The following is an 18276-nucleotide window of genomic DNA, read 5'->3' on the forward strand; positions in this document are numbered from 1 at the left end:
ACTAATCTCTTTGTGACTGAGTCTTTGAATATACCTTTAAGAAGATATAATTATTTTTAAACTACCAAGCTTAAGAATTATTCTGAAACCAATATGCTTATAAGAAGTCTGCAACCGTCATGCTTATATTTTTATAAATAAATTCTACTTTTGCTTAAGCAAAAAAAAACCCTTTCCCCCTCACAGCTACCCTCATGCACTGTCCATTCTGTCAAACTACCTTTTATAATAAGCCTTCCTAAAGTTAAACTGAGGAGATCTAAGGAAAAAGCCTTTGGTGCCAATGGGAACTTTTGAGGCATTCAGGGAAGTAGCAATATGAAAGTCACACGAACACAAAAAGGAAGGTGCTCTTGAGGTAAAAGTTTGGATAAAGTAGAGAACACCTGAAGCTCTGTGTGAGTAGAAATAAAAAGAATGTTTGTTGTGACCAGAGCCCTCCTAAGGTATATGTTTAAAGTAAAGTAAGGAGGAGCTGGATTAAAAGTCCAAAGGCAAAGGTTTAACAAGGTTATAACGACAAATTTTTAAAAAGGAAAACCATTACACCTTTCATTAAAGTTCTGCTACTGAAAATAGATTTGTCATATGAATTCAAAAAGAAGAACTCGGTGGTAATGCCTTTGAAACCAACATTCATTATAGTTTATCTTCCTCAGGCTTCCAGAGATAGACTCTGCACTTCATTTCATATCAGAAATTATACATCAGCTGACCAACCAAAAGACAAGCATTGTAGATGAAATTCATTCCACTTTTGACGAACTCCAGAAGACATTAAATGTCCGCAAGAGTGTACTGCTTATGGAACTGGAAGTGAATTATGGCCTTAAACATAAAGTAAGACCTGGTTCTTGTCAGCAAAATGCTCTCTCTTTTAACTATTGGTGCTTCTGGAAGGAAATAATATCTTAGATATCATCTGAAATATATGAAAAATGGCTTATTTGCAATATATGTTTAATTTAACTGTGCATTTTCTATTTTGGTTTTGATTATGTAGAAACTAGTAACGTTTGCAAACAAACAGCTTCAATCACATTGCCATAAATTAGTTTGAAAGAAACAGTAATTGAAAGCAGTTTTTAAATGTACAGGCAGACCCTGTTGGATTCCCAGGGAATGTATTAATGTATCTACATAACTGACAGTTTTGAAAGCTGAATATTAAACTATTGTCACAATTCATGGTGAATGTTATCATCTAGTTTCATTAGTTGTAACTTGTAATGCTTTAAAAAGCAACTGTTAAAAATGTTAGTTCTGTATTAGATAAAGTTAGTGACAATACGGCCAACTGTGAACATATAAAATCAGACAGCTATTACATTCTTAAGCATGTCATTTGTATTCTTAAGGTGTGTTAAAATCCAACTGCCTGCCATATTATTAGCATTATTAGCCTTCCCTTATGTGTAATGAAACAAAAAATACTTATCTGAAGGATAAAAATGTGTATCCTTCATTTAAAAACTATTATTTATTTTTCAAAAATTCTTCCTGCTACTTGAATTTAGTTCATTTAACCCATAAATCATTATAAGCCCATAAAATCCCTCAGGCACTAGGGAGAAATGCTAACCATGGCGGACTGAGTCAAGGAAAATAGTGCCGTTGTACATGGCACTAGCAAGCATGCATACTGTCCTTTCCACATGGAATACAAATACATTTTTAATGTGATCTTTCCAAAAAGATCATACTGTCAGGTTTAAGATAGATGATAGAAAAGTGGAGGGGGTGGGAGAAGAGACACAATGATTAGAGGATAGTATCAAGGTTTATATAGTATAAAGCCTGGATAGCTGCCGTCTGGGGAGGGTTCCACAACCATTTCCCATGACTCTGTCCTTGCGATGACCATTTCCTCCCCTTGCCACCGGAAGACCTTTTTAAAGAATTGGCAGCTGAATATTATTACATCAATATAACATTATAACAATAAGTGTCTCAGATTCTCTAAATTCCTAGCTTTCAGTTTTAAAAAAGTAAGGCCATTTCCACATGGCTTGCCTTGTTCCGGAAAACAGTGAAATCTTGCACGAAATCATGCGAGAAGATGCTGTTATCGTGCGAAATGACGCTGTTATCATGTGAGAAGATGCGATAATAGCATCTTCTCGCAAGATTTCACGTGAGATTTTGCTATTTTCTGGAACAAGGTAAGCTGTGTGTAAATGGCCTAAGTCTAGCACCCTTTGTTGAGGAAATACAAGGGGGAAAGCATATTTTCCCAACAAAAGGGGCTATAGAGACCTTTTTAAAAATGGAAGAGGGGAATTTAGAGAACTTGAGTTGTTTATGGTTATAATGTTATATTGATCTAATTATTTAAAAAAAAAAAAGTACCAGTGGCCCAGAGAAGGGGAGGCAACTACTTTCAAGTATCTAGGGTAGAAAAACTGTGGGGAAACCTTCCATGTGGAAGCCCCATCGCTGCTGCGTTGTATCAGTAGTTGCAGCAGGACCATCAGTAAGATTTAAAAACACTATTGAGTAGGTATGATTGTGTGAAATAAATGTTAACCAAGGTCATTGTGCATTCCTTCCATTGAACATCCTTGGGTTTCTTTTCTGCTGTATATCAGTAATTTTTAAGGTAGTAAAGAACAGAGAGCTTGGATGCAGTCCTATGCATGGGGTTTTTTTTGTGAATAAGTCCTACTATTAAGTGGGATAATTACCAAGAAACAGGATCAGGTTGTTAGACTAGTTGTTAAGTGTTACGGAACTGTGATTATGAAAGCATGGAAATATACATTTCTAAACTTCTCTAAACTGACCTGTGTAACTACACCCATATAAATTGTCTTCCATCATCATTTGTTGGACTTCTTAATAAAGAACAAGCTAGGCTAGGCAAGGCTCAGCTCTGCCATAAAATGCGTCTCGGAAGTCCTGCCTGCCTTCTCCCAGGAGGGTTATATTCTTGCCACAATTACTAAAATTGGGTAGTGGCTAATTGCCACTATTTTGCTTCGGAGAGTTGGGCCAGTCACACACTGGCCAAATCCACACTTACCCGGCACAGCGCTAAGCAGGCGGAGTGAGAGCATCTTTCTGGCGTGTTTTATGATGTCATCGCGCCACAAGAGCGGCATCATGATGCGATGATGCCGTAAATCGCGCCAGAAAGACACTCTCACTCTGCCTGCTTAGCGCTGTGCCGTTAAGTGTGGATTCGGCCACTGACAGATTAACCTGCCTCTCAGGGTTTCTTGTGAGGAAAAAAATGGAGGAGAGGAGAATGATGTAAGCTGCTTTAGGTCCCCATTGGGGAGGAAGGCGGGGTATAAGTGAAGTATTTTTTTTTAAAAAAAACCTGAAGAGTACTGTTTAGTTGTCCTGTCTGTACGCGAAGTGAAGCAGAGAAATGTTCAGCATAGCGTCTTGCTTAAAAGCACATTATATAACTCTGACAGCTTCCAAATTAAGCGACTTTCAAAGAATTCCTATTTGAGCTTCCTGGTTCAGTTTTGTAGGGTATCCACTGATGCTGCTCAGTAATCTTTAAAATGTAGCTCATCAAATTGAGCATCTCCTTCAAAGCCACGGCAGACACTTCCAATTGTACATAACTAATTTATGTGTACACTGCTTGCTTTGTAACTTGAATTATCCTGTCTAGGCGATAGACAACCATGAAACATTGGTACAACCCCTCGGTCACTTTGATTACCCTTTCCAGCGCCTTTTCCAGTAGTACAATGTCCTTTTTGACAGGCGGGAACCAGAACTGTATTCCAAATGTTGCACTTCATAGTTTTAGACAAGGACATTACAATGCCGGGCAACATGTTTTCAAACTCTTCCCTAATAATCCGTAGCACAAATTTTGCCTTTTTCACTGCCACATGCTATATTTTTTATGTTGGTTTGGGCGGAGTATTCTGTACACATGCAGCCTCAAAGATGGGCAGATTGCTTCTCCCCCTGGCCAGCTTGGCTCAGGAAAATGACATGAGGGATGAAGACAGGAGCCCTCCATTCCCCTGTGCTGTCATCCTGAGCCCAATCAAGCTCCTTATAACTTCAAAAATGCCTTTCCCCACAGCTGCTGTGTGACTGCAGGGAAAAATGGAGGACAGGAGGACAGGAAAATGATTTGGGCCTGAGGAACCTGGACCAATCTACTTGAAAAACATATCATGTTGTTTGGCCCTCTGAGCCTACAATTCTATTGATATATCCACTATGACTCCATTCTTTCCTGGTTAGTCAATTTAAAGTTAGGATTTTTTTTATACCAGTGTGCATCACTTTACCCTTACTCGCTTTAAACCTCACTGGCCAGCTCTCTGGCATCTCCAGTTAAGAGATCTCAGGTAGAGCTAAGAAATCCTACTGTCTGAGATTTTCGAGTTCTGCTGCTAGTTCAAGTAGACAGTACTGGGCTAGTTGGACCAGTGGTCTGACTGCATGTAATGCAGCTTCATATGTTCACATGTGGCACCATCATTGTGTGTTATCCTCTGTCCAGGTCCTACAAACGCAGCTTGATACCCTACTGGAAGGACAGGAGAATATTAAGAGCTGCAGCAACTTTACTGCCCAGGCACTCAATCATGGAACCGAAACTGAAGTCTTACTGGTTAAGAAGCAGATGAGTGACAAGCTGAATGACCTTTCTGTACGAGACTTCCCACTGCAACCCCGTGAAAATGATCAGTTGGACTTCATAGTGGAAACAGAAGGATTGAAGAAGTCCATTCATAACCTTGGTACTATTTTAACCACAAATGCCGTTGCATCAGAAACGGTGGCCACAGGGGAAGGGCTGAGGCAGACTGTCATCGGACAGCCTATGTCAGTTACCATCACAACCAAGGACAAGGATGGTGAACTCTGTAAAACTGGGAACGCTTACCTCACTGCTGAGCTGAGCACCCCTGATGGGAGTGTAGCAGATGGAGAAATACTTGACAATAAAAATGGCACTTATGAATTTTTGTATACTGTCCAAAAAGAGGGGGACTTTACCCTCTCGTTGAGACTGTATGATCAGCATATTAGGGGCAGCCCCTTCAAACTCAAGGTAATTAGGTCAGCAGATGTATCCCCTACAACTGAAGGTGTGAAGAGGCGCGTGAAGTCTCCTGGCAGTGGCCATGTGAAACAGAAGGCTGTAAAAAGACCAGCCAGTATGTACAGCACGGGCAAAAGGAAAGAGAACCCCATTGAAGATGACCTAATCTTCCGAGTTGGTAAGGAACGCGCCTCTCTTGTAAATTCAGGGGATGATGGTGTTTGATTACAGTCAACTTATTTTAGAATTAGCATTTTAGAATTTTAACATTCAAGCAGAATTAATTCAAAGTGGAGTAATGCATTTTCTTACAAATTATAGAGATCATGTTACATGAGAAATATCCAATGTTGCTACACAGATCAAGGCCACTGTGCAGACTGAGAGGAGGTTTAACCCTTTCTCTGTTGCCATTTTTGCAGTAGAAATCAGCCCCTCACCCCCACATCCCATGTTGCCATTCACTCTGATAAGGAACACAAAACACAACAGGGACTCAATTTTTGTTTCCCACAAGAGCTGATAGTAGCTTGAGGGAGAAAGCTCTTTTCTACCAGAAAATAATGAGCAAGCAAAGGGTTAACTTCTTCTTTTCCCAGCACGATGGCTTTGTTCCAAATCAGGCGTTCCCAGTGGCTGCTATCTAACCTTTTAAGAATATGTCCAGACAACTGACTGCACGTCTCACACTTAGCATGTAGTTCACTGTAAGGGATCCACAATAAGGGTATTGTTTATGCCTTTCATACTACCTGTATTACATCTAGAATTCAGGTTTCATTATACAATAGCTATATTGCAGGTCTAGACAACCAGCAAATACTTTGACCATTGATTTTCTCTATAGCATTATTACAATCTGTTGGTGCTGTGAAGTTAATGATTCATGCAGTATGTTTCAAAACAATGATCTGAATTTAATGCTGCTCTGAAATCATTGTTTTATGTGCAAGCAGTGGAAGATGTCATGCGTGGTTGCAGTTCAAAGTCCTGAGATTTTAACTCCAATGTGAAAACACACAGTTCATAACTTTATTGATTTTTGCAAGTCATAAAGGCTGAAGAGGGATAACTCAGCAAATGGTGAAGACAGCATCAGTCAATAGTAAATAATGCATCATTAACCTTGTAAGGATGTAATTAATTAATTTATCAAAATAATCATTATTTTAATATATTAATCAAAATGTCCTGGAGGCTTATATAAAATTAACATTGGTGCAGATTTTAATGACTGATGTGCAAGAGTAAATTAAGTGCTCTACGAAGCTACTTGGAGAATCAGTAGTAGTCTAGAATGAAAGGGAAGAAGTGTTCTACACAAATCTCTTACCACTATCATTGACTGAGTAAACTGAGGCTCTATTTTAATAATAAATAATAAGAGTGTGCTTATATACTGGCCTTCTGAACAGATTAGTGCAACACTCAGAGCAGTGAACAAAGTCAGTGTTTCCTACAATACAGCCGAGGAGCTGGGGCTGAAATGCTTGCCCAAGGCCACCTGCTGAGCTCATGGCAGTAGTGGGAGTTGAACCAGCAGAGTGTTGGCTCGGAGCCCAGCCATTTAACCACTATGCTACAGCAGTTTAAATGATCTGTTTGGCATTTCATTCATATAAATGTTCAGAGCACAATTGTGTGTTTCAAGTTCAAATTTCAGCTTGGCACTGCACTTGAGCGAAATACAAAGTTAACGTGGTCTGTGCAAATATATAAAAACTAGCAACAGAGTACATTGTGTTGAAAAATACAACAGGTTCTAGAAAGGTGATTCAGTGGCCTCCTGTGGCAGGGCCTTGGGAGGGCTATGCCTTTGCACCAGGCCTCCCTGCTGCCTCTGTGACTGCTGAGGGGCCATGGGAGGGCCACGCTGGGCCCTCCCAAACTCCTCAGAGGCCTGGCATAGGTAGTAGGGAGGCCCGGCCCAGCAGCACAGCCCTCTCAAAGCCTCATCACTTACCTAATCAGTTTACCTAATCATTGTATCTAATTCTGAACTGGGTCCTGGAGTGTGGATCAAAAAGCAACTCAATAGGGCAATTGACAGATGTTACAGGATGTCTACAAACCTATGGGAAACCCCAGGTTAGTAGAAAAATCCAAAATCTAAAAAAAAAAAAGAGGGTTAACCACCCCCAAAATAGAAGCATTATTTGTAGCTTTAAGAGATGAATGTCCATTCACAAGACTACGTTCTGAGTAGACCTGGGCACGAACCGCATTACGAACCAAAAAAACCCACGAACCACCCAGTCTTCCGTTTGCGATCCAGCGGTTCATGAACGTCCATGACCAACGAATCAGCGTTCGTTAGAGGCGCAGTTCGGTGCATTCTTCCACGGTTCGTGAAGCCAGACAGTCAGGCACCATCAATCAATTCCCTTGGAAACGGAGCCGGGGGAATGCCTGAACTCTGTCTGCACTCCTTCTGTTGCCCTGGAAACCCGAATGGAAGCCCAGCTTACCTTGATCGGCAGGTCTTCCTTCCAACCATGTAGCTGCAAAGTGGTTACAACCTCGGAGAAGACACCCGGGGGAGGGAGGGGGAGGAGTGTTCTGTAGCCATGGGCACTCCAGTCTCATCCCTGCAAACCCTGATAGGCAGCTCTGACGGCCAACCACAGACCTCCTGTGTTGCTCAATGGAACCTCAGCTTATAAAAAGCAGTGGGCTCCCAGGCTGGGTTTCACTTTCAGCGAGCAGTGGAGTGTGACAGAGCTGTTGCTTGCTACTTGCTAGCCTTTGGAGAGAGAGACGGAGAGAGTTTAATTTGAGCTTGTATCCTTATTGCAATCTTGACCAAACTTGGGTAATGGCTGGAGGAGAGCTTGTTAAACACTCCCCGGGAATATGGGCTCTCTAATTCCAACAGGGGCTGTTCTGACGCCCATGAACCATGAACCTTGGACCGGTTCGGCAACAGGAAAAGTTCGTTGCGGTTCGCTGGTTTGGGTTCGTCATCGGCACTGAACCACGAACCGCCGGTTCATTAAATTTTTTCGGTTCATGCCCATGTCTAGTTCTGAGATCTCAGTTTTGGAAGTTCCTAGGCAATCACAAAAATATTACTGGAGCCTTTCAAATCTTTGTTTTTTGTCAGTCGATGCTTGTGGAGAAGAGAAGGAAGAAGGAAATGGGAACAGAAAACGAAGCTGAAGGAGGAAACAACAGAATAACATAGTTTGGGAGAAAAGAAAAAAGGAGAGCCTGCCAAGAGAGGAAAGGAGAGAGAGCTAAAGAAAAAAGGCAGATAAAAGTGTGGGTGGAAGGGAGGGAGAGAGAGAAAGAAGGAAGTAAGAAAGGGGAAAGGCTATGGGATTGTGGGGGGAGGAAATAGTGTGGGGAGGGGGATACAAAAAGAAAATGAGATGCCCCCCATGAGTTCTTGCAGCTCAACTCCCTGTACAGTGTAGTAAAGGTAGCTTATGTGTTGTGGTTAATTTTCATGGTGCTATTGCCTTCTCTTTATCTTCCCTGCTCTCCATTCAAGGTGGCATTCCGTGCTTGCTTGCTTGTGAGGGTGCCATGCTGAACTCAGTGGAGTTCAGATCTGTATTAAAACACAGATGATAATACAGCAAAATTCAAATAGTGGGGAGAGAAAAAGTGAGATTGAAAGAAGTGTCAAAGTGTAGCTTGATGAACATGGAGATAAAGTATATACATAATGGTTCTTAAGGCATAAGTATGAAGATACTGAAGTTTAGTCTTAAACAGCTAATATCATCTTGCTATTTTTTCATCATTAGACAATGTTCACTCTGACAGCAAATCTTTCCAAGAAAGTTCTTATTCATATTCATTCTTCTGTGCAGTCCACACTGGGACTGCGCACACATAAGCCAGTCAACCGGAGAAGTTTTTATTCATCATTGTGTCTTCTGCACAGTTGCCCATGTGTGACTGCACAGAAGACCACTCAATGAACAACGATTACAGATAAGTGCGGTCCTGTGTTCATCATCATGTCTTCTGTGCAGTCCCCATGTGTGCCTGCACAGAAGACCACTTGATGAACAATAGTTACTCTTCTCTACAGCTCTGTTAGGGGACCACTTCTCCCCGTCACATGTTAGCTCATTTTCCTGCCTAAACAGCCATGTGACCACCCAGGAGAAGCGATTCTTTCCCTTCAGTATTCTTAGCTGCCATGAAGAGAAGAACCTTGCTAGTGACCTCTGTTGCTGTCCTTTATCTACTGTCTTTTGGTTTGAACTTATTGGAGTTAGCCTTGACTTCTCTTACGGTTGGTGATTTGGATATTATTAGTTATTGGAACAGTTTTGACCTGGATTGGCTTGACTTCAATATTGGGTTCCCTTTAAATGTCTCAGAGGGCACTCTTTAAGAAATGTACCAAATATGGTACAAAAATGCCCTACGCTGATGAGCATGATCTCTGCCTTCTATGTCTGGGAGAAGGCCACAATGTTGCAGTTTGTAAGTTCTACCAGCAATTTACCCCTAAGGCCAGAAACGAGAGGTCTCTCTGTTTAAAGGTTGCATTGTGGGAAAAGGTTCTATCTGGCTCAGATCCACCAGTAACTAAGTCATCTGCCTTGAAGAAGCATCCATCTAAGGCGGGATCAGTGTCCTCCTCAAGGTCACTGTTGAGGTTGGATCCAACAGGCAGAAAATCTCACTCTCCGAAGCCTCCCTCAGATCCAAGCCAACCACCACCTAAAAGATCGAAGAAAACCAAGCATTCAAGGTCTTCTTACAGCTCATCAGAACCAATCTTCAGTTATGGAGATGGAGGTTGAGGTAGTCATTCTGGTCACCCCGAGAACTCCCTCGCCTCACCTGAATTCTCTAGAATGGTCTTTCTCCAAGGGGAAGGCTGAACTCTGTGATTCAGGGATTCGCCACTTGGACCAACCTGAGGAAGAGGTCTGGAGGCTGTGGAAAACACTTAGGAAACAATTCCTTAAACTAACAGATTCTGGAGAGGGATGCATTTTTCCAACTTCTGTCTTGGTATATTACTTTGTAAAAAGTATATATGAAGGGCTGCTATTCTCCCAGGGGTGGTGGGCAAGCGCCTTCCCTCAGGCTCCAGGCCCTGCGAGGCCGCTTTGATCTAGTCAGAGCAAAAGGCAGAGGTCGGCAGCAACATTTCTATAAAAACCATAAAGATGACCAGATTCTTAGAGCTTCATGACCTCATTTCTGGTGCAAACCCGTGTCATGCATTATCACATGACGTCCCTCCCTGCTCTCCAAAGGCTCCTGCAGCCAAGCTGGCAACCCTATGTGTGTGTAATTTTTACTTTCTTTAGGGAACAAACATGTCTAAGACAAGTTCCACATACTTTTTTATAAACATAGTATCTTCCCTTACGTGTATTTCCTCCACCCCCGCAGGAGTCTTCTAGTTCTGAGAACTTCTGTTTACAACGTTGCGTTGTCTAATGTTGATTCTGAAAAACGTCCAGCTGTGTTCCGTAGATGGAAGGAAGAGGCAATGTGCTTCCAACTCTTCAGCTACCTTCTTGCCATTTAGCTGAAAGGCATAATAATGCCTAATCATAAGCATATGCAGTCAGGTTTCCTGTGTGCCCAAGAATGTCACTTGGAACTGAATGCATAGGTATAAATCCAGTTTGGACAGCCAAAGTAGTGAATATGAAGGTATGCTCTTTAAGGGGGAAAAACCTTCTAAAATCTCATGGGCTGTGCCTGTAACTGTCACACTTTAACATAGCTGTTTGGATCCCAGCCGTAGTCAAGCAGATATGAGGGACAATTTGCACAAGTTCTGAGCATGGGGTATCTTGTTTATTGGTTTAGCTACTTGTTTGAAATGTTACAAAATTCTCCAGTGTGCCAGCTCTTCTTTTGGCATTGCTGTTCAGCGCAAAAATAAATTGACCTTATGCATCAGCAACCAATTGGGGCTCTTTGAAGAACTATTCTGTAGACAACTTGTGTGAAGTAGTAGCATTGAAAGGTGTAAAAATATATGTGGTATAGCATCGTTGCAGAACATATGGTTGCAGGGCACAACATAAACTATGGATTGTTGGGTCTTATTTACAACTTCAGAATCAAAACATCTTGGAACTTAGTAGAAGTGCAAATTGAAAATCCTTTATTACTTTTCAGAGTGGTAAAATAGTTTTGCAAAGTAACGTATTTCACACTAATTTTTTAATTAGTTTACATTGCTTTAAAGGTTTGTGTTTTTGCCAGTTTAACTGGGTATGGTGTATTGGGCAACAGGCAAGCATTAACAAGGTGCACTAGCCTTTAACAGTGAAATCTCAGAATAATAACATTCTATTTATATACCACCCTTCAGGAAGACTTAATGCCACAATCAGAGCGGCTTACAAAGTGTGTTATTATTATACTCATGACAATCACCCTGTGAGGTGGGTGAGGCTGAAAAAACTCTGAGAGAACTGTGATTGACCCAAGGTCACCCAGCTGGCTTCAAGTGGAGGAGAGGGGAATCAAACCTGGTTCTCCAGATTAGAGTCCTGCAGGCTGCTACTCTTAACCACTTCACCAAACTGACTCTCCTAAACATGATCAGAAATTCAGAGGAGCCATAGAATAGATACCAGAGCATGAAAGACCTGCATAATGTCCTTTTGGAAGCTAGTGTATGAAAAACAAGAATAAAATAAATATGTGTGAAATGTGATATGTATAATATACACTCTATATGAACTAGCAGGCCAGTCCCTAAAAGAGGTACAACATTCCAAATCCATTGGAATGGATTCTAATCTCATTGATTTTAATGGGTTTGGAATGATATAACTTTGTTTAGGATGGCACTTTTAGTCTGTTACGATCACACAAAAATACCTTTAAAACCAGGTGCCTAAAAGGGTTGGGATGGGATAGTTTGCAGTCATTTACTTGACTGGTTTATACTGCCTAACTTGGTTTGTCTTCAAATCCCTTTCTAGGTACCAAAGGCAGAAACAAAGGAGAATTCACAAATCTTCAGGGAGTAGCTGCATCTACAAATGGAAAAATATTAATTGCAGACAGCAATAACCAGTGTGTGCAGGTAAAGTGTCTGTTTTTTTAACTTCTGAGTTGACAGATCTTTGTGGAAGGATCACAAAATTTCATGAAAATACGAATGAAGCACACATACTCCTGAAACACTAGAATTATTTTTCTTGAAACACAACAGCTGTTATGATTCATAGTGGATAATGCTACTCATGGTTACTTCTTTGTTAAAGCTGAGAGACAGTTTAAACACTGTTATGTTTATTAGTTAATACTTCGTTTGTTACATTTGTGTACATACTTGATTGGCTTTGGAAAGGCAGCCATTTTAGGGCATCGTCTAATTGCAGACATGCAATTTGAATGCATTAGGAACCGCTGAATGGAGGTGCTGGGGCAAGTGTGTATGTGTGTGATCTCTGAAACTTCCTGTCCTTAAAAGTAATTGATGCTGCCAGGGATTCACAATGCCTCATTATCCATGTAAAGAGAGATAGGGGGTATGGCAACCATTGCTCTCTGTTCATGTGCTGTAGTCCTTCTAAAAGCAACAAAAAGCCCAGTTGTAGAGGGACTGTGACCCAGAGGTGAACCATCTGAAGATCATGGTCCACGGATTAAATACCACTGCTATGGACGGTATTATTATTGTTATTTATAGTCCTTCTTTCTCACTGAGTCTTAAGACAGATTACACAGTGTAAAAGAACATGATCAATGGCTGGCCAGTGATTATCCATGATTGTTCACCACATAGACTTATGATGGCAAATATGCACACCAAGCTCCATAATGTGGACTAGTTCACCATAATAAACCACTGTGATGCACAAAGCTTTGCATTTGCAGAAGTCCATATTCTCTGTGCTTGCAAGGGATTCCCCATGTTAAATGTGGAATATTTCATTGAATAACAACAACATTCAGTTTATGTACTGCCCTTCAGGACAACTTAATGCCACACTCAGCGTGTTTTACAAAGTGTGTTATTATTATCCTCACAACAATCACTCTGTGAGGTGGGTGGGGCTGAGAGAGCTGTGATTGTCCGAAGGTCACCCAGCTGGCTTCAAGTGGAGGAGTGGAGAATCAAACCTGGATCTCCATATTAGAGTCCTGCCACTGTTAACCACTACATCAAATTGGGGATGAGGATGAGGAGTCCTTATTTATATAGAGGGCCATGTATCCACTGAATTCTTGTGAATACTTGTCATTGATCCTGTCTAAATCATGAGAATGAATGGCTACATTTTATGTTAAAGCTGTTTTTTAAAATTCTAGCTCTTTTCCACTGATGGTCAGTTCAAGAGTCGCTTTGGAATCCGGGGAAGATCTCCTGGCCAGTTGCAGCGGCCCACAGGAGTAGCTGTGCATCCTTGTGGCGACATCATTATTGCTGACTATGATAATAAATGGGTTAGCATCTTCTCCTCTGATGGAAAATTTAAGGTATGCTTAAAGCCCTAATACTTCCCTGAGATTAAAAAGGAGCTATTGTGTTTGGGAAATAAATTGCTAACGTCTCAAAGTGATTGTAAAATATATTCAATCTCATATATAATTGTTCTGTCCCTAATATGTGGACAGTATTTTGAGGCACATACCCAGTTCTGTGCCCAGATTATATTAAAATACCGATTTATTACATGAGGTTTCTGAATTTTTGTTGTTTGTGTGTTTAAAAGGAAATGTCATCTTGTATTCTATAGACAAAAATTGGATCTGGAAAACTTATGGGACCAAAAGGCGTTTCTGTGGATCGCAATGGACACATCATTGTTGTGGACAACAAAGCATGTTGTGTGTTCATCTTCCAGCCAAATGGGAAAATAGTAACCAGGTTTGGAAGCCGAGGCAATGGAGACAAACAGTTTGCAGGTATGCTTGATAGGTATTGGTACTAACTTTAGGGCAGGAGGAGCAGGCTTTATAAATTTTACAAAGAAAATAATACACATTCAGACCACTTTTTTTGCTTATGATTGAGTATCATTTCAGCATGTCGGTGAGGCTGAAATGTTTGTGCTGCACCCCCCCCCCATTGTAGCCATACGGTAGTAGAAAGAATTGCTGTAGTCAAGATATAAGCATTGTCTTTAATATTTGTACCTCGTTCTATAGAGAATGAATATCATTGTTCCTAACCTGTGCTTCACACTGTCAGTGAATATGAGATTCCAAAATAATACTCTCCGCTCCTTTCAGACATGTCCTGTTGAACGCAGTGGTGCCATTGCTAATGTTGCAGTTACTCTTTAACCAGTCCAGTCAATAAAAACATCCATTCTGTGCCAGAGAGTATATCAGTTTTGATGAGACACCGTCCTGTGCCTCGAAATGTTTCAGACCAATGACCCAAAAGAAAATAGGTCTTACTAGATTTTCGATATTTCCCATGATTTCTCCAGGCTTATTCTGTAGAGATACTCATCAGCGCTTGGCTACTTAGAAAAGTGAGCAGGCTTCTATTTGCATATTTCTATTTGCATATTTCTATTTGCATATGCAGACACTTTAATGGAATTGCACTGCAAAATCAGGCATACAATTGCAACAGCAACTTCAACTGAAAATAGATCAAAAAGTAATGTTATTCATGCTCATACTACTTGCAACATGTAGTTTCATGTCTTTTCCTCTTGTGTTTTTTTTTCTTTCAAAACTAAACTCAGCTTGCTCTAGCTGAGATGCCTTTTAATTCTGGTAAATTTTCAGCTCGGAGTCACAGTCTTTGAGCTTGTTTTTCACCCCATGATAGAAAAGTACTAAGCCTCTGTATCTTTCCCAATGTAGTTGAAGGAGGGGGGAGCTTTGAGGACCATGAAAAAAAGCTAAGCAATTCCTCTATAGCCCCCTTTCCTGTAGCCTGACTCACACAGTGCTGAAATGTGTCACTGTTTGAGCCTTGGAGTAATCTATCCAGTACTTTTCTGTTTTTATCATCCATACTAGTAGGATCCAGAATGGTTTCAATAATACCTTTGACCCACATTGCAGGAGGATACACTTTAGAATTGTGTGAACTTTGCTTTAGACAGGAAGAATTCTGTACAACCAAACTGCTGTCCTATCCACTCCAAGTCATTGATTGGTTATTATCTGGTTTTGGAAGCCTAATGTTGATAATTGACCATTCTGATTTGCAATTAAAAGTTCTTTTTAAAAAAATATATATTCAACTTATTTTCAGAGTAAATCAACATAGTTGTTTATATGTATAAAAGAGACCACATCCAAACAGCATTAGCCAAACCACACCAATCTAGAAACAAATGTTACCTTAAGCAGACCATGGCTGTTTCCACACAGCTTTCCTTGTTCTGGAAAACAGTGAAATCTCGCACAAAATCTTGTGAGAAGATGCTGTTATTGCGCGAAATCTCTCGAGAAGACGCTGTTATTGTGATAACAGCATCTTCTTGCATGATTTTGCTGTTTTCCGGAACAAGTTAAGCCGTGTGGAAACAGCCCATGTATCTGCTTTTCCTTCCAGTTGTTGATCAGGATGTTTGTGTCTGGGATGGAGGAAAAACTTCTAGACAGAACCATAGGCCACGTTCAGATGTTGCACTAAGGCACACTTAGATTTGCCACAACAGGCATAAACATGGTTTGTTTGTAGGGTTATACTGGTCCCTCTAGCTGTCCCTTTAATAGGGTGGTCCACACAGCAGTGCTTTCCACTGGAAGGCTCATTGTCACTGGTTGCAGTGCTAGTAAAAACTGGGCTTCCATATGATTGGTTCCCCTGGCACACTCCCTGCCACTATTCTTCCTATATACCACCAGGGGATTCTTCAATTAATTCCTCCATCCCTGATAATTGACGTATCATTCTATTGGTATATTAATATGTCACTTACCAGAAAAAAACCTCCACAATAAATCCCATAGCAGAGGACAGTGGGAAGGGGCAGGGAGGAGATGGCCACTGTGGAGACAGGCGCAGGGAAAATGGCTGTTGTATAGGCAAGACCAGGAAAATCCTACACGGCAACCATCCAGACTTTGCTGCAATCATTTCCAAATCTTGACAGCAAAGGTGGTTTGGGAAGGATCAGAGAAAAGCAAAGGAAGCACGAAGAGGTGCAGGAATGAACCGCAATGCTGTGGGAAAATGAAGGAAAAAATACTTCCCAACAACACTGAACCCAGAGCAAATAACCCATGTGGAAAAGGTTAACATTACTTTCATCTCCAGCAAATGCCAGGTGATGTTATTTATCTCCATGCCATAAAAAGTTTCAACTGTCCATTTCCACACATTCATTATGAAAGATGTTTTTCTCCTGGCCAGTTACCAACTGTACTTGTTTGTCATGCCAACAGACTCCAATCTCTCCTTCTCCCCTTTCTATGTGGAACCAAAAACAAATTCCAATTGCCTGCAGCAACTGAATGCAGGTGCCTGGATAAATTGGAGCTTATTTGCTCCTCAGAAGCAAAGGTTCCGAGGCCAGACTAGATGCTACATTTGTCATGAGTCGAGGTTCCCCTGTCAGGTTTACAGACAGACGAGGTCTAAAGCACTCCAGCACCCAATTTGGCTCGGACGTGTAGTGCAGGAGGAGAAGCTTCACCCCCCCCCCATGCCATTTTGCCAAGCCAAAGTTACTGCAGGGAGCACTATTTGCCTTGCTGTGGGACCCCACATGCTGCAGCAAACAGGGTTCCTCATGGACGTTTTAGCTCAGGAAAATGGCTCTCTCCTTCATGCTGTGCTTAGGCCCCAGAGCACTTGGGAATGTTAGCTCCTTGATGTCAAGTCAGGGAATCCTGACTGGACTCTTGGCAGATGTTGTAATAGCTCAATCCTCCACCCCTAGCCTTCCTCTCCTTGCTCAAAAGTATCCAACAGAAATTGCAGACATAATATCTAGCTTGGCCCTAAGTCAGGATTCATCTCTAGTTTAGAATCCTGGCTTAAGGGGAAGCAAATTCTCATTCATCTAGGCATCTAGGCACAGGCATTATGGATAGCTGGAGCTTGTTTGGGGGTTTCTTATGAGAAAGGGGGAGGGCAAGGGAAGCAAACGGGCACAAGGGCACAATGAACAAGGCACATTCATGTGCACTGTGGCAAACTGAAGTTTAATTGGGGTTCGATATGATGGATGAATGTGGCGATAGAGACATACTCCTGCTCTGTGCCTTGCCACAATTTCTTAAGACCTTGTTGAGTTAATAGTATAAGAAGGATAAATCTTTTTGTTATTAGAGTTGCAAAACCCTGTGAGGTGGGGAAAGAACAGGCTGTTAATTTACATGACAGATGAGTTTTAGATGAGTTTTAAAATGAGTTATTACTTTATGCTGCACTAAAAATGAACATCTATATAAGAAGAGCCAGTCTAACTAGTTTAAATCTAGCTAAGTAGCTAATTTTAATTTATTGTTCCCTAAATTAAATGTACTATTGCCCAAGTTCATTTTGCTGCTTTTGTGTTTGTTGCTGATTATATTCTTCTTAAGGTAATATCTCTTTGTATACTGGAAAGCTTATCCACTGCAGCTTTTCCCTTTGAGCTTGGTTCCCTTCCTGTTTCACTGTTAATGGAATGATTCAAATAGAATATAAACCCTTGAGATGAAATCCACATTTACTTAGTAGTTATATTTTCATAAGCTTCAGCCAGAACTGGATATTCAGTGGGCAATGTGCATCTCAAAAGTTCTGCTACAGTTTCTCCACTGGTGGGTTCGGTAGTGTGAAGAATCTATAGCATGCATCTTGAACTTTAAAGATGACTGGAGGTGGTTCTGGAGGGAAAGGTATCTGGTGTTTAGCAGTACAAAAGCAGTAGGCAGGAAGTCAGATATGTGTGTGTGGGCTGCCAAGAATCTAGTTCTAAGCTTTCATAGTATCATTCTATCTTATAGTAAAATGGCTGCTCTCATTGCGACTACAAAAACAGCAAAACAGGTCATCCAAAGAAAAAGGTTGGGACCTCACACACTCAAAAAATGAGACAACTGAATGAGCACCAGGAATCATGGAATGTTGAAAAATAGTCCAAGAAAAATAAAGGGTGAGGGAGAAGAAATCGCCCTTCACAAGCCTCTGAGACATTCCTGGAGGTGGAGACTTGGGGGGATTTCCAAACAGTAACCTTCACACCCTCCTCCTGTGATTCCTTGTTTACCATTCATATTAAAATCCTGAGATGTGTTCTTGAATTCTAATTGGAAAAGTATGTCTTTAAAAACAAGTCTTTATTTTAAAACCAGTATTTTTCTTTACTACGTACTAGCATTAAAAAAGAAAACGAGGC

General features: G+C 41.1%; 1 protein-coding gene across 1 annotated transcript in view; it reads left to right on the forward strand.

The window, feature by feature from the left end:
* TRIM2 (tripartite motif containing 2) overlaps positions 1-18276 on the forward strand; it is a 66689-nt gene that overhangs the window by 37945 nt on the left and 10468 nt on the right. The window contains exons 5-9 of the mRNA XM_054990259.1: positions 660-840; positions 4481-5204; positions 11950-12053; positions 13286-13453; positions 13714-13882. Coding sequence (XP_054846234.1) covers positions 660-840; positions 4481-5204; positions 11950-12053; positions 13286-13453; positions 13714-13882 — 1346 coding nt within the window. The remainder of the gene's footprint in view (positions 1-659; positions 841-4480; positions 5205-11949; positions 12054-13285; positions 13454-13713; positions 13883-18276) is intronic.

This window comes from Eublepharis macularius, chromosome 10, assembly GCF_028583425.1.
Source record: "Eublepharis macularius isolate TG4126 chromosome 10, MPM_Emac_v1.0, whole genome shotgun sequence".
In the NCBI taxonomy this organism is placed as follows: domain Eukaryota; kingdom Metazoa; phylum Chordata; class Lepidosauria; order Squamata; family Eublepharidae; genus Eublepharis; species Eublepharis macularius.